We start from the raw sequence: 12,064 nt of genomic DNA, 5'->3' as shown, positions 1-12,064 counted from the left end.
TTCAATAGCTCTTACATAGTGTTTACTGGATCAAAACATTAGTAATATATATTAAGAAATACTTACCAATAAATGAAACATGTCAATATCAAGTATGCAAGGAAGATTCCCATTTTTTTCATTAGGCACCAGTGCTAAGTATTTTGGAGAGAAAAAAAAACATTAATTGAACATTTATACATGAAAATATTTTAGCGTACTTTAGTTAAAAAATGAGAGCCATCTCCTTCATTTACATGCTTAAAGAACTTAAAATACACATGTGTAGTTATGATATTTTATGAAAAATCTTTTGCTAGGATTTTTCCCTCCTGGGAAGCTGAGGAGCTTCAGGAGAGAAATGTAAACAATAACTATCTGCTGCTGTGGAATGCAACAGGTGCATCTGTGATTGGTCCATGTGGATTGTTTTCCATTGATGACCAATCACAGCCACCTGTGCCAAGGCTGTGAGCAGTCACAAGATTTTGTTATGCATTCTATTCTTGTTCTTTCTAGCCTTCTGATGAATCTTTTCTCTTTATTCTTTTAATATAGTTTTAATGCAGTATTTTAATATATCACAATACAATAAACCAGCCTTCTGAAAACATGGAGTCAGAGCTCGCGTCTCCATACATGAGGCACCAAACACAACGCACATGTACCTGTTTTTTTAACAGTCATTTCAAGAACTGTTCGGCATTATTGGAAAAGAGTCTTTCTTACTTTATTGTATTAAAATAAAACAACAGTGACTAAACAGGAACACTGATCATTGTCTCTTGGACAGCTGCTCAAATAAAACTGCAATTTGCTTAACTTCACAACCACTGTCTGAACGTGCCTTATATAAATCATTTGTCTTACTGACTCAAAAATTCATTGCTTCAGTCTCTTGAATTCATCACTTTAATTAAGGTAGAGCTAGGTGCTGGTCTCTACCTCTCTGTAGTATTTACAGTAACCACAAAGTGTTAACCAAAGTACTCCAGCTGACAATAGAAATTCACACACTTAATGAATTCTAAGCACCTTCATTTAAAAGCAAACACAAATTCAGTGTTTTGAAAAATGCCACAAGATATTTTAAGTAACAATCAAGGAACAGCTGCTTACTTCTTTACTCCAAGCAGTAAAATCTGATTTGTAATAAAGCTGCAGCTCTGAGTATATTTTACAATGCAGCTATAAGTATTAAGCTGCCAAGTTTAAAAACACTAATAGATTAAAAAATACCCTCATCATGACAACTTAAAAATACTTCAGTTGAAGACTGCTGCCTTGCTGGCCAAAAAAATTGAGAGCTGAAGACATGTGACAGTTGGAAGCTATTTCTATTAGCAAACATTTCACCACGACTCAGATTTCAAATGCTTTTCTTTTTGTCAGTATATAGCCATGGAACTCAACCCAAAAGTGTGAAAAATGTCTGTATCAAAAACATGACCAGAGCAAGGGACTTCCAACACTGAACTTATTTTCAATAAGTCATCTTTATGTATTGTTTACAGAATACAGACAGATCAAAGGCTCATAATTTTCATTATCCCAAGCCTGAAAAAATAAAATAGCAGAAACTTTTCCTTCATAAGAATAAAAGCAGTACAGTTGCTTCTGTCAGTTGGAAGGAAGGAGAGCTTTGAAGAAATATTGATTCAAGTTTTCAAGAAAACCCAAAACACTCAGAACACCATATATTGCAAAGCTCCCATCAAACAGCAAGCAGCGTTTTCTCTTCTGCTTCACATGGAAAACAGCTTAACCATTACTGCTACAAAGTGATGTCAATTAAGTCTTTCCCCATAAAGCTGCCAAATGTTTGCTGAAGTAGCTGGTTTCCATCTACTAGTAATTCCACTATATCAATGCATTTAAGAAGTTTCTCTGCTCTATTGACTGGAGATATTAAAGTTATCCCATTTTATAATATCCTTTCAGAACTGTCCTCTCATGGGCAATTACTTCAGTAGACTGAACTTCACACTCTTCATCTGTATCTACTAATGCTTCAAGCTTGGAACATTTTGGCTGTTCTCATTAAAATTCTCAATTAACATATGACTTTACATAGTAAGTCCTGTAGGATCAAGAGATCCTACTTTTCAAAGACAGAGAAGTTTGCAGATTTATTACAGACTTCTGCAAATATCCTTTCCACACTACATTAATCTTAGTTTCTTCATGTTTAAAGCTCCAGTGGATTATTTTTGTGAAGGACCACATTTCCTTCTCATTTGCCCTAGGTATCTTTCTCTAATGAGGAATCAACAGAACTTCTTCACAGCAAAATATCCGTGCTTCTCTTGGAATTGCAGTCCAAAACAATGTCTTTTTTCTTGACACAACACATATAGGTGGAAATAGCAGCTCTTGGTTTATCACTTAATAACACTACATAAAATAATCTTCTAATCAATACTAACAGTCATCCTGAAAGCACTCATATCTCTTCACAAAAAAACCTGGTGTAAGGTGGCAAACTTACATGCTAATAGAGTACAAAAGTGACCCTGTACTGCTGAAAGAGATGAAACTGTCCAGTGAGCTGCTGCAAATCTTGTTAACGATGTAAGGCAGTCATCCTGTAAAAATAAAGAAAAAGAGACACTGCCACAGTTAATGAAATTCCTCAATGTGAAGAAGTCTTTTGACTTAATAGCATTTTTCTCAGGCCTCTCAACTGCAGCTTATGGGGGCAGTATGATTGTGTAAGTATATGACAGATACTTATGTCTATGCAAATATGCAAGTTCCTTTTGGCATTCTTATTTTGACTGTTACCATGAGAAACTGCAGCCTTGATAAATTATGTATTTATTGGAAAAAAAAGGTAACAGTTTTGCTAGATGTGGTTTTTAAATAGTTTAATGATCAGATACAGATCAACTAAACAATAGGGTCCAACAAATAAAACTATCCAATAACCATAATTAAAATGTAGATATTCCTCACTAATGAAGCAGAAGTCTCTCTTTTTTCCACCAATTCAGAGAGGAATTGCTTCTTGTTCCTTACCTGTCGACAAGGTAAATGACCAAATAATGGCTTATCTTCATCAGCTAAAATTCGTTCTGGAAAAAAACCCACAAAAATTCATTGTTGTGAGTTTAAGCAAATTCTGAAAATCTCCTATAAAGGAGCCAAATTAACAGATCAGTACCAATGGTCTGTATTGTGTAAGCACAGCTGCCCCAGCACATGATAGGTACACGTGGGTCTTCCTCATTTGGATGAACTTTCAAGCCTACTTTGTAAGTTGCCGTACCAAAAGTTGTCAGCATCTCTTTTATGCTCTCAGAATAAGGATTCCTGAAACAAAGAAAACAATATTACTAATTCATTCTTTCCTCCACTGGCAGCATGGTACCTCTAATGATAAGCATTCACCCCACAGATGAACAACTGGAGTTTTAAAATTGAAGTGACAACTCCAATATTCTTCTTTGGATCTGGTATTCTGTAACCTCAAATTTTTGCGACAGATCCCCAATTATTCTTTGATTTTTTTGTTTGGAAGCAATCTCATTTTTATTGTTAAGAATATCTAGTCTTCAAACACAATAAAATCAAGGCTAAATTACAAGAACTGTGTGTGACTGAAAGCTAAATCTGTCATCAGCTGGGATGAGAGTCCTGCATTTTGTGTGCAGCTGGCAGACCAAGGTGCGCACCATGTAACAAGTTTTGTTACTTTCTCTTGAAGCGAAGAGAGTGTGCAACCAAATACAAACACACCTTTACAGATGAAATTACATATTATTAACAGGCACCTTTACATATACACCTTTTATATACACCTTTACAGACAAATTACATATTAACATTCGCTCCATTTTATAGTCTTCCTTCATTTTTTACATTTTGTGCTGGCTATAATGATGAATCCTTCATCCAGCTACAAGTAGTACAAAACTTAATCCTCATGCTATAATTTATGTAACTGTAGCATGTTTCTGCACAATGACTTAGCACATTCACGTCTGAAATTCTACTCAATTACTTAGGGCTTCTGGGATGGACTTCAATGTCATCATCATAATAATATTAACTTTTGTAATTAAAGCAAAATTCATGTATTTGCCCTAATTATTGAGACCTTCTAGCACAGAAGTTACGTTTTATTTTCAAGCTATGATTTTATGATGAATTTTTAATGATTTGTTAATATGTAAATACATACTTCAGTTTGAAATCGGGTCTAAATCCTTCAGGTAATTGTAGCTGATCCATTTTTTCTGAATGACCAGAATGGCCTATACAAACAAAAAGTAATAAATCACTGATTATTCACCTATACGTAATTTCTACATTACAGAAAGATGTAGAAGCAGAATCTGAAATTCCATCACTAGAAACTGAAATCCCAAGCTCTTCTTGCCACTTATGCCATCTTCTCTCTAGTCCATTGTGGCAGAACCAAAGTGCTTGGCCTCTTCCATGAGTATTATAACATTTTCACATACAAACATACAGATTTCTTCAGACTTACTTGCACAGTCTTCATTTCGAAGTAAATGCAGGGCTTTTACTTGCTGGGATACTGTTTTGATCCACTGAGTTAGGTTTGGTTGGCTTGAAAAGTCTAACCTGTCAAAAAAAAACCCCAAAAAACTGTTAAAACAATCTGTAAGACAGAATTAGTTATTTCATAGGCATTCCAACATCATCCATCTGTTTCTCAATGGGTTTTTTCTCTGCTGCCCATGCATTTTTCTACATTCAGTTCTTTTTCTGTAGGTCCTGTGCTTTCCTAATATACAATAACAAAGTAAAATCCAAAAACCAAAATAAGAAGACAGGCAATCCACTTGAGTTTATCAGAACAGAAGACAACAAACATTCAGGAAGATCTTCTGGGGCGTAGCTGGTTTGGCATCTTGTTTTTTTACATTTATTGAGGACATTTATAAACCAAACTGACCTGTTAAACAAAACTCTTGGTGGAGGAAGCAGAGGAATAACAGTGTTGCTCAAGCATTCACAAAGTGGGCAAAGGAATTCACCATTTTCTACATCATAACTTGTGTGTACTCGTAATCTTTGTTGTCTTCGTTGCTCTTTTGCTTGGACTGCATCAAAATACCTTTAGAAAAGAGAAGACATTAGTGGCAAATTATTATTACTTGAATATAGAAATTAAAAAATTCTCAGGAAGACACAGTTTTACCTTTCCTGAAATATAGATAAGATCATTACCAGAAGGAAAAATCTCTACCCTCTGACTGATAAAGTACTAGTGCTTTTTTGGCTGCCAAAATCTACCAAAGTGCTGAAGTTCACTGGGCTGTACATTTAGGAAAAAAGTGGATGAGGCAGAGAGAAGTTGAAGCATTAAAAAAACCAAAACCAAACCAAACCAATAAACAAAAAACCCAAACAAAACAAAACACCACAAGCAAACAAAGGCCCCCAAACAAACAAAAACCACTAAGAAACAAACAAACAAAAACAATTTAAAAACCCATGAACCAAATCAGAAAACCCAACTCATTTTTACATAAATTTTTTAGGAAGATGCCATGAGCATTATTGGATGTTTTCTATTACAGGCCACAACCAAAACAGCAGCAGCCAAAAAAACTGTTGGCTAAACCCTCTGTGAAAAAATAACTGAATTCACTGCTTTGCTAAATGTAACTGCTATTCCAGAAGACTCTGATGTGGTTTAAAGCAAGTCCAGTGATGACCCCAAGATGATCTCAATACAGGCACCTAAGGGCATTTCCAGGAGATTATGGCAACCACAAAGGACTGTACACGAACTATACGAGAAGATTAAAAACCTTCAGTGAGCAGTGACATCAAAGACCATAAATGAAATCTGTGTGTGGTAATAGCCACAGAAGCTCCGTTCCTAACACTCTTCATACACAAGGCAGAATCTGAAATTAGGCATTTCAGAAGCCATGCCAAGGAGCAAAGCAAGGGCCCAATCAAAGTCAGAGGTATGAATGGTTTGAATTTGTCATGTGGCATTAGCACCACACAGCACTAAGCATGTTTATATGCCTCCAAAAGTCAAAGAACAAAAAAATAACTGCAAAAGGCTTTACTAAAATGCTAAGAAACAAAGGATAAACTTTGGTTTATGTTGAAGATGAACTAGGTCACCAATGTTTCTACTTCAAATTAAATCTGTTGGAGGAATTAAGAGTGCAAGGGGTGCACTCTTATTTAAAACCTCAGTAGAGAGCAGAAGCAGCAGCAAAAGCATGCCTAGCAGTGAACAACAAAAAAACCCAAAGAAATCTGAGCTCCAGATATATGTGCACCACAGGGAATTATGCATCAGGATAAACAAGGAAAGGGAATGAAAGCTGCCATGCATGGCTTTGGACTCTACCAAGCTATCAGTAGATGAAAATTATTTTCAGTAAGTTTACAGCATTTGATTTCTACTCCTTTTTATCTAACAGAAAGCTGTTTTAATCACTTCCTGAAATTTCTTTTCAAGTTTACTACATGGTAGGAATTTTGCCATTAAAATTAGTGCCATTAGGCAAACTGAAAACATAACATGTTATTTGAAGTAAAAACTTAAATATAGCCTTTTACCTTTGCCAACAATGAGCATGCATAATATGTCCACAGCTACCCGTATGTGTTCCACATGACAGATCTGGGTGCATGAATAAGGGGTCATACTTTTCTGTATTTAAAAGAAAAAAAAAACCAAACAACTTTGAAATAAACATTTATCAAAAGACTTCATGGCAGATTAATGTTGCCACCTTTGCATTTTTATTTAACTTTATCACAGAAGTGTAGTTCATTTGAATAAGCATAAAACACATTACTAATCCATAACAGCCTAAACTGTTTAAATTATTTATAAGTATCACTTTACTTTGGTTTTGGTGTATGTACTGTACTTAAATGCTTCAAACCAAGCTTTCAGAGGTGCTGGGCCCTGGTACAAGTCACCAAGATCAACCTGCAGTGCTGCTGATTCAGCACCATCAAACAATGAGTTCAAGGACATTAATCTCCAGAGTGAGAGTGCAAAACAGTTCAGTGCAAAAATTTCTATTTGTTTACACGTACAGAACCCAGAGAAACCTTTGTAACAATGCCCTTGCTCACTGATCTGTTTCACAAAGTACCTAAATCCAAGATTTTTTTATTATCACTAAGAGGCACTTCAGATGATGTAACTGAGAGGAAGAAAATGTACATCTTCTGCTTTTAAAGCACTACATTAACACCTCCTCTCTCTGATGTTACAGGCATGGTTTAAGAACAAACACCTCTGATTTTCAGGGTTTTTTCAACAGTTATAAATAATTTGTCACAAATGAATGGTAGAACATTGAGCTCATGCTTCAAAGTGATTTACATTATTCAGCACACACATTTCTACCTCACCAAAAATATGGGAGTTTTGCCACTGATTACAATGAAGCCATTCACAAACAGTTAATGTAAGAAGACTATGTCACTGTCTCAGATGAAAAAATGTTGTTGTCACAGTAACCACAACACTCTTTAATATTTAAGACAACTATGACCAGTACTTACCAGGGTCTGGAGTAATTTTGTTTCTATTTTTAGACAACACAGTTGATCGTTGAATAAATGCTGCCAAGACCATAGCCCTGCTGTCCACTTTAACTTCTTGCTCCTCCTGACACAATATACACATAACAACCTGTCTGGGTTCAGCTACTCTGGTTTGCTCTGGACCCAAGGCTGTGAGTTTTGCATCCGAAATTACAGGGCTAGAATATTTAAAAATATTAGTGAGCATATTATTTGAAAAACCTTATAATTCAGATCACGACTTACGTGTGCTTAGTGAGTTTCTTAAATTTATGATAAATGCTCCCTGCCAAAAAAAAAACTTTGGCATTTAAATAACAATTCCTACGTGTCCAGAAGTAGCATGTATTTTCCAAAAAAAATTCATAACCCTCCCAATAGCATAACCCACTCCAGTTTAATACAGAAACTGAATCTGCAGCCCTCCATCATCACCATCCCTTAAGTGTATGACATGAATTTTGAAAACACTCTCCACTTCCCCAAAAAATCATTAGCATTCTCTAATTCATATTTCAAATTACCACACAGATTTTCTTCCAGATCTTCAACAGACACATAATCAGCTATTTCCAATTAACTATGTTTAATAGCACAGTCTCTTCAGCATTATTAATAATTTACTGGGTGATTTTGTACAAAAAACTATTTGCCTGTTTATATTTATCCCACAATTCTGACAGAGAGGGGGAGGGAAGCATTCCATTTACTGCTGTTTTTTTGTCTCAGAAACTAACGAAGATTTCTCCATCAAGATCGACAAAAAGAGCTTTTTAAAGTGGTAATAATAGGACAATCTGATGTAGCCATTAATGAGAAAAAATTTAAACAAGATGCCTTTACCTATTTTCATGGACTCCGGAGGTTGAAGTATCCAGCTCCTCCAGAGTCTGCTGAAAGAGCTCTTTGTTTTCATTAATGAAGTGCCGTTGCATCTCAGACATCTGGGCCATGATCTTTTCCCTGCGCAGTCTGGCAATCTCAGCTTTTCGCTTCCTCTCAGCTTTGTCTTTATCACGTGAACTCTGAAATTGTATTGTTCACTCAGTCATTTTTAAAGTCTTGTTACAACAGATTATTTATTTTAGCTACTGCCATGTCTAACTTCTACTAACCTCCAAACAATGAAATTCTCATAAAAGACAAAAGAAAAGTCTACCAATTTGTGGCCTCTTTTCTTTAGCTTGTGTTCAATGCCAGGCAGAATTGCAGATCTAGAAGGGGAACTTCTTCCCCTCAACCTTTAACTACATTTGTATTTCTCTTCCCTTTAAGCACTCCTAAGATAGAAGGGTAAGAGAGTGACAGGTCTCATCTCTAGTGCTGCTCTCCCTCCCCAGCAGCTGCAATCCTTCAAGGTCTGTGTGCAGTACCTAGAATGTCATGTCCAGTTACACACATCAGCTGAGTTTTTCTGGAATGACCTGCATGGTAAAAATATATGGACAACCATTTCTTTTAGCAACTTTCCATGGAGTCTGAAATTATGGGAACAACAAAAACATTTAATGCTGTGACTGTACTGCACACAATTCAATGGAGTAGAATTGCAGAAGATTTGGAGATGACGATATATGAAACAAAGAAACACAGCTTGGGGACTTTACCAATAGGTTCTTCAAACAAATGAGTTTGATCTATAAACTGTGAGACAGATTTTCACAAGTCACCAATGTTTTCCATGTTTGATTTAGAGCTATAATTAGAAATATAATCCTTTGCTAGTCACCACCCAGACCTGTTCTAGATCAGCTCTTACAGATTGCTTTTACCTCCTCCATAATATTTCCTTCTGTCTCAACCACGGGACTTGAAGAAGAGCTTTCTCTTAGCTTTTTAATAGCATTAAAGGTCTGTAAGGAAAAAAAAAGCCTTTAATTCATTTGGGTCATGAGAATACAACTGCAAATACTATAATACTGACTATACAATGTGCAGTATTGGAATCCGTAAGAGCAAAACTGGGAAATAAGGAAATCATCCCAATGTAATTAGGAAAACTTCAAAAATCTCATTTCCAAGATTTTCAGTGGTAATATAAAATATATTTACCTTCAATATCCATCTGATCATGTCCTTGTGCACCTCCAGATGAGGTGCATTTTGCAGTGTTTCCAGCATAGCTAGTATGCTAGGGGAGTTACTGGGTGCTTCTCCTGGTTCTGAGAGAAAAATTACAATGAGAACTGATTATACCTTTACTGGCAAATTAATCACTCACTAACATTAAAAACAAGAAATCCCAATGCTTGTTCAGCAACTGCAGAATTCCTTCAACAAACAGACACAATATGTAATTTTTAATTCTCTCCCACTGCAAACCTTTTCAGGAGTAACTTCTAAATCCTGAAAAGTTTTGCTCACTGACTGTATTTTCTTACAAAATAAATGCACTGGATGTGCTCCCAGGCTGTTTTCATTTTGGGAACCTCCAATATTATACTTCCCACTACTTTAAATGAAACTTTCATGTGTTAGGAAAACTAGAGACATTAGTCAGACGATACAAAGGAAAGACAAGATTAAAAGACTATAAGAAAGCAACTATGATTTTCGCAATTGCATCTGATCACATGCAGCAATCTTTATTGAGATATCTTTATTAAATATATTAAAATATCAATATAAATACATTAAAACATTAATATATTTAATATATATTAATATATAGTTAAGATATTAAGATATTTATTAAAGATATTAAGAATCAGATCTAGAGGGAATTATTCAACTTCTGAATTTCTCCTCTAGAAAATGCCTTTAGTATCGTATCATCACAGAATCTACACAAGTAGAAAGCATTTATCTATAGTCAACTTGATAACATTTTGATGTATAACAAATACATTCTTCTGGTAAATACAGTTTCAGAAGAATAAAATATGAGATCCTGGCATTTTCAGTTATTTCAAATTTGCTATACGTTTGAAAAGAAAGGCATACTTGATATTTTTTGAGTGAAGGTAAATGTTACAACATTCTCCTCGCTGAGATTCTCCAGATGTTGTTTTTCTTCTTGTAGTGCCATTCCAATCAAATGCAAAACCTAGGTAAAATTAAGAAATTTTAGTTATTTTCTTACATAATTCATATAATTTTGTTACATAGTTTAAGTAATTCATTAAGAAACAGGAAAGTCAAGTAACACAACTATATATTATGAATATATTTGAAGTTATTTCTGTATTACAGAATTCCAAAGCTACATTACACAGAAGCAACAGTGTTTGTTTGAAACCACATAAAATACATATTAAATAATTGCCTCTTTCTGTTTGCTGTCCTGACTAGTGAGTGAGGAGTCAGTACTTCTAATCTTTCTCCCTACCCACTGCATGTTACTATTGCAAGTCTCAGGACAGAAGAAACACGAAGCAGACTTTAAGTCCTTTTTATACACAAAGTTTAGCAACAAAAATTTAAAAGTTTTAAGTTAAATTTGTTCTCTCTAGAAACACATTTTAAAATAATGTTAATTTTCAGGCCAGTGAAGAGCTGTAATCTCCTTGAACTTAAAAAATGTAATTACCCTATTTAGCACTATAATAGTCTGAATGGCATTTTGAAGCCGAGATACTTCATTCTTAGGGGCAAACTCAGTCATGTTGCATCAGCCATTTCACAACCCCATACAAATTGGCAGGATGCTCCAGACACAAAGGTTTACTGATGCCTGGAATCAACACTGACACCCATGTAAGGAAAGGATAATCACCTGAAAATTTGTAACACAACTGGAATGCAACAGACCACGTATGTACAGAAAAAGTGGCAAAACCTGATGAGAGTCTTGAAGTTTTTAAAATTTGTTTTAATAAACAGTTAATTTCTCCTCAGTCAATCACATCTATTGAACAAGATCTCACTAGGTATGGGCCATCTCTTGCAGATGTCTCATATCCACCTTTCCAAGTGCTTCCAAGACAAAAGTGGTTGACTTGTGAAAACTGCAGCACAACTGCATGACACCATCACCGAGAAATGCCACAAGTTTCTGAGCAAGTGATAGGTCCCTAATGAATTTCACAGTTTTGAGAATGGCTGAATTTTAGTTCAGTCAAAAAAAAAAAAACTAATCAACTTATTTTATTCAAAGTTGCTCCAAAACCTAGCATTCTTACATTACCTAAATGTACCTACATTGTTGAGATTTATAATACAAATATATCGTTCCATTTTCAGCTTTTTTTCTGTTATACAGAACTGCTTATGTTAATTTAAATTTAGCTGTAAAAGGTAATATACCTTCAATAAGACTGGATGTCAAAAAATTAATATTCAGTTTCATTGCCAAATGTTATTTAAAAATCCATCAATATTTTTAAAAAGTTTGGAGTTGGACCTTAAACCAACAACCCTACCCACTATAAACAGTTCCTGGATGGCAGTTAACTACTCATCTCTGCACACCTCAGAAAATGTCAATCGTGATGCCAGAATCTACAACAACCCTCCAGGTTTCTAAAGATCATTATAAATTGCAAGGTACAAACAGCTCAGTTAAGTTTTCCAGAGTGGATACATTTTCAAGTAGAAAATTCTT

The 12,064-nt window shown here is 35.0% G+C and overlaps 1 protein-coding gene across 5 annotated transcripts in view; it reads right to left on the bottom strand.

Moving 5' to 3' along the window:
• UBR2 (ubiquitin protein ligase E3 component n-recognin 2) overlaps positions 1 to 12,064 on the bottom strand; it is a 57,860-nt gene that overhangs the window by 10,404 nt on the left and 35,392 nt on the right. For 4 of the 5 annotated variants that reach the window (XM_041477316.1, XM_041477319.1, XM_041477315.1 and 1 more), the window contains exons 26-38: positions 10,465 to 10,567; positions 9,574 to 9,683; positions 9,294 to 9,374; positions 8,365 to 8,546; positions 7,501 to 7,700; positions 6,538 to 6,631; positions 4,904 to 5,065; positions 4,472 to 4,569; positions 4,163 to 4,235; positions 3,143 to 3,291; positions 2,998 to 3,053; positions 2,468 to 2,564; positions 67 to 134 (exon numbers count right to left, since the gene is read on the bottom strand). In XM_041477316.1, coding sequence (XP_041333250.1) covers positions 67 to 134; positions 2,468 to 2,564; positions 2,998 to 3,053; positions 3,143 to 3,291; positions 4,163 to 4,235; positions 4,472 to 4,569; positions 4,904 to 5,065; positions 6,538 to 6,631; positions 7,501 to 7,700; positions 8,365 to 8,546; positions 9,294 to 9,374; positions 9,574 to 9,683; positions 10,465 to 10,567 — 1,473 coding nt within the window. Of the gene's footprint in view, positions 1 to 66; positions 135 to 2,467; positions 2,565 to 2,997; positions 3,054 to 3,142; positions 3,292 to 4,162; positions 4,236 to 4,471; positions 4,570 to 4,903; positions 5,066 to 6,537; positions 6,632 to 7,500; positions 7,701 to 8,364; positions 8,547 to 9,293; positions 9,375 to 9,573; positions 9,684 to 10,464; positions 10,568 to 12,064 lie in introns of those variants that run through there. The other variant, XR_005955960.1, reaches the window with a different exon arrangement.

Source organism: Pyrgilauda ruficollis, unplaced genomic scaffold (genome assembly GCF_017590135.1).
Source record: "Pyrgilauda ruficollis isolate IOZ18807 unplaced genomic scaffold, ASM1759013v1 scaffold4, whole genome shotgun sequence".
Classification (NCBI taxonomy): Eukaryota; Metazoa; Chordata; class Aves; order Passeriformes; family Passeridae; genus Pyrgilauda; species Pyrgilauda ruficollis.
The sequence above is the reverse complement of the archived record's forward strand: the minus strand, read 5'-3'. Positions and strand labels throughout refer to the sequence as shown.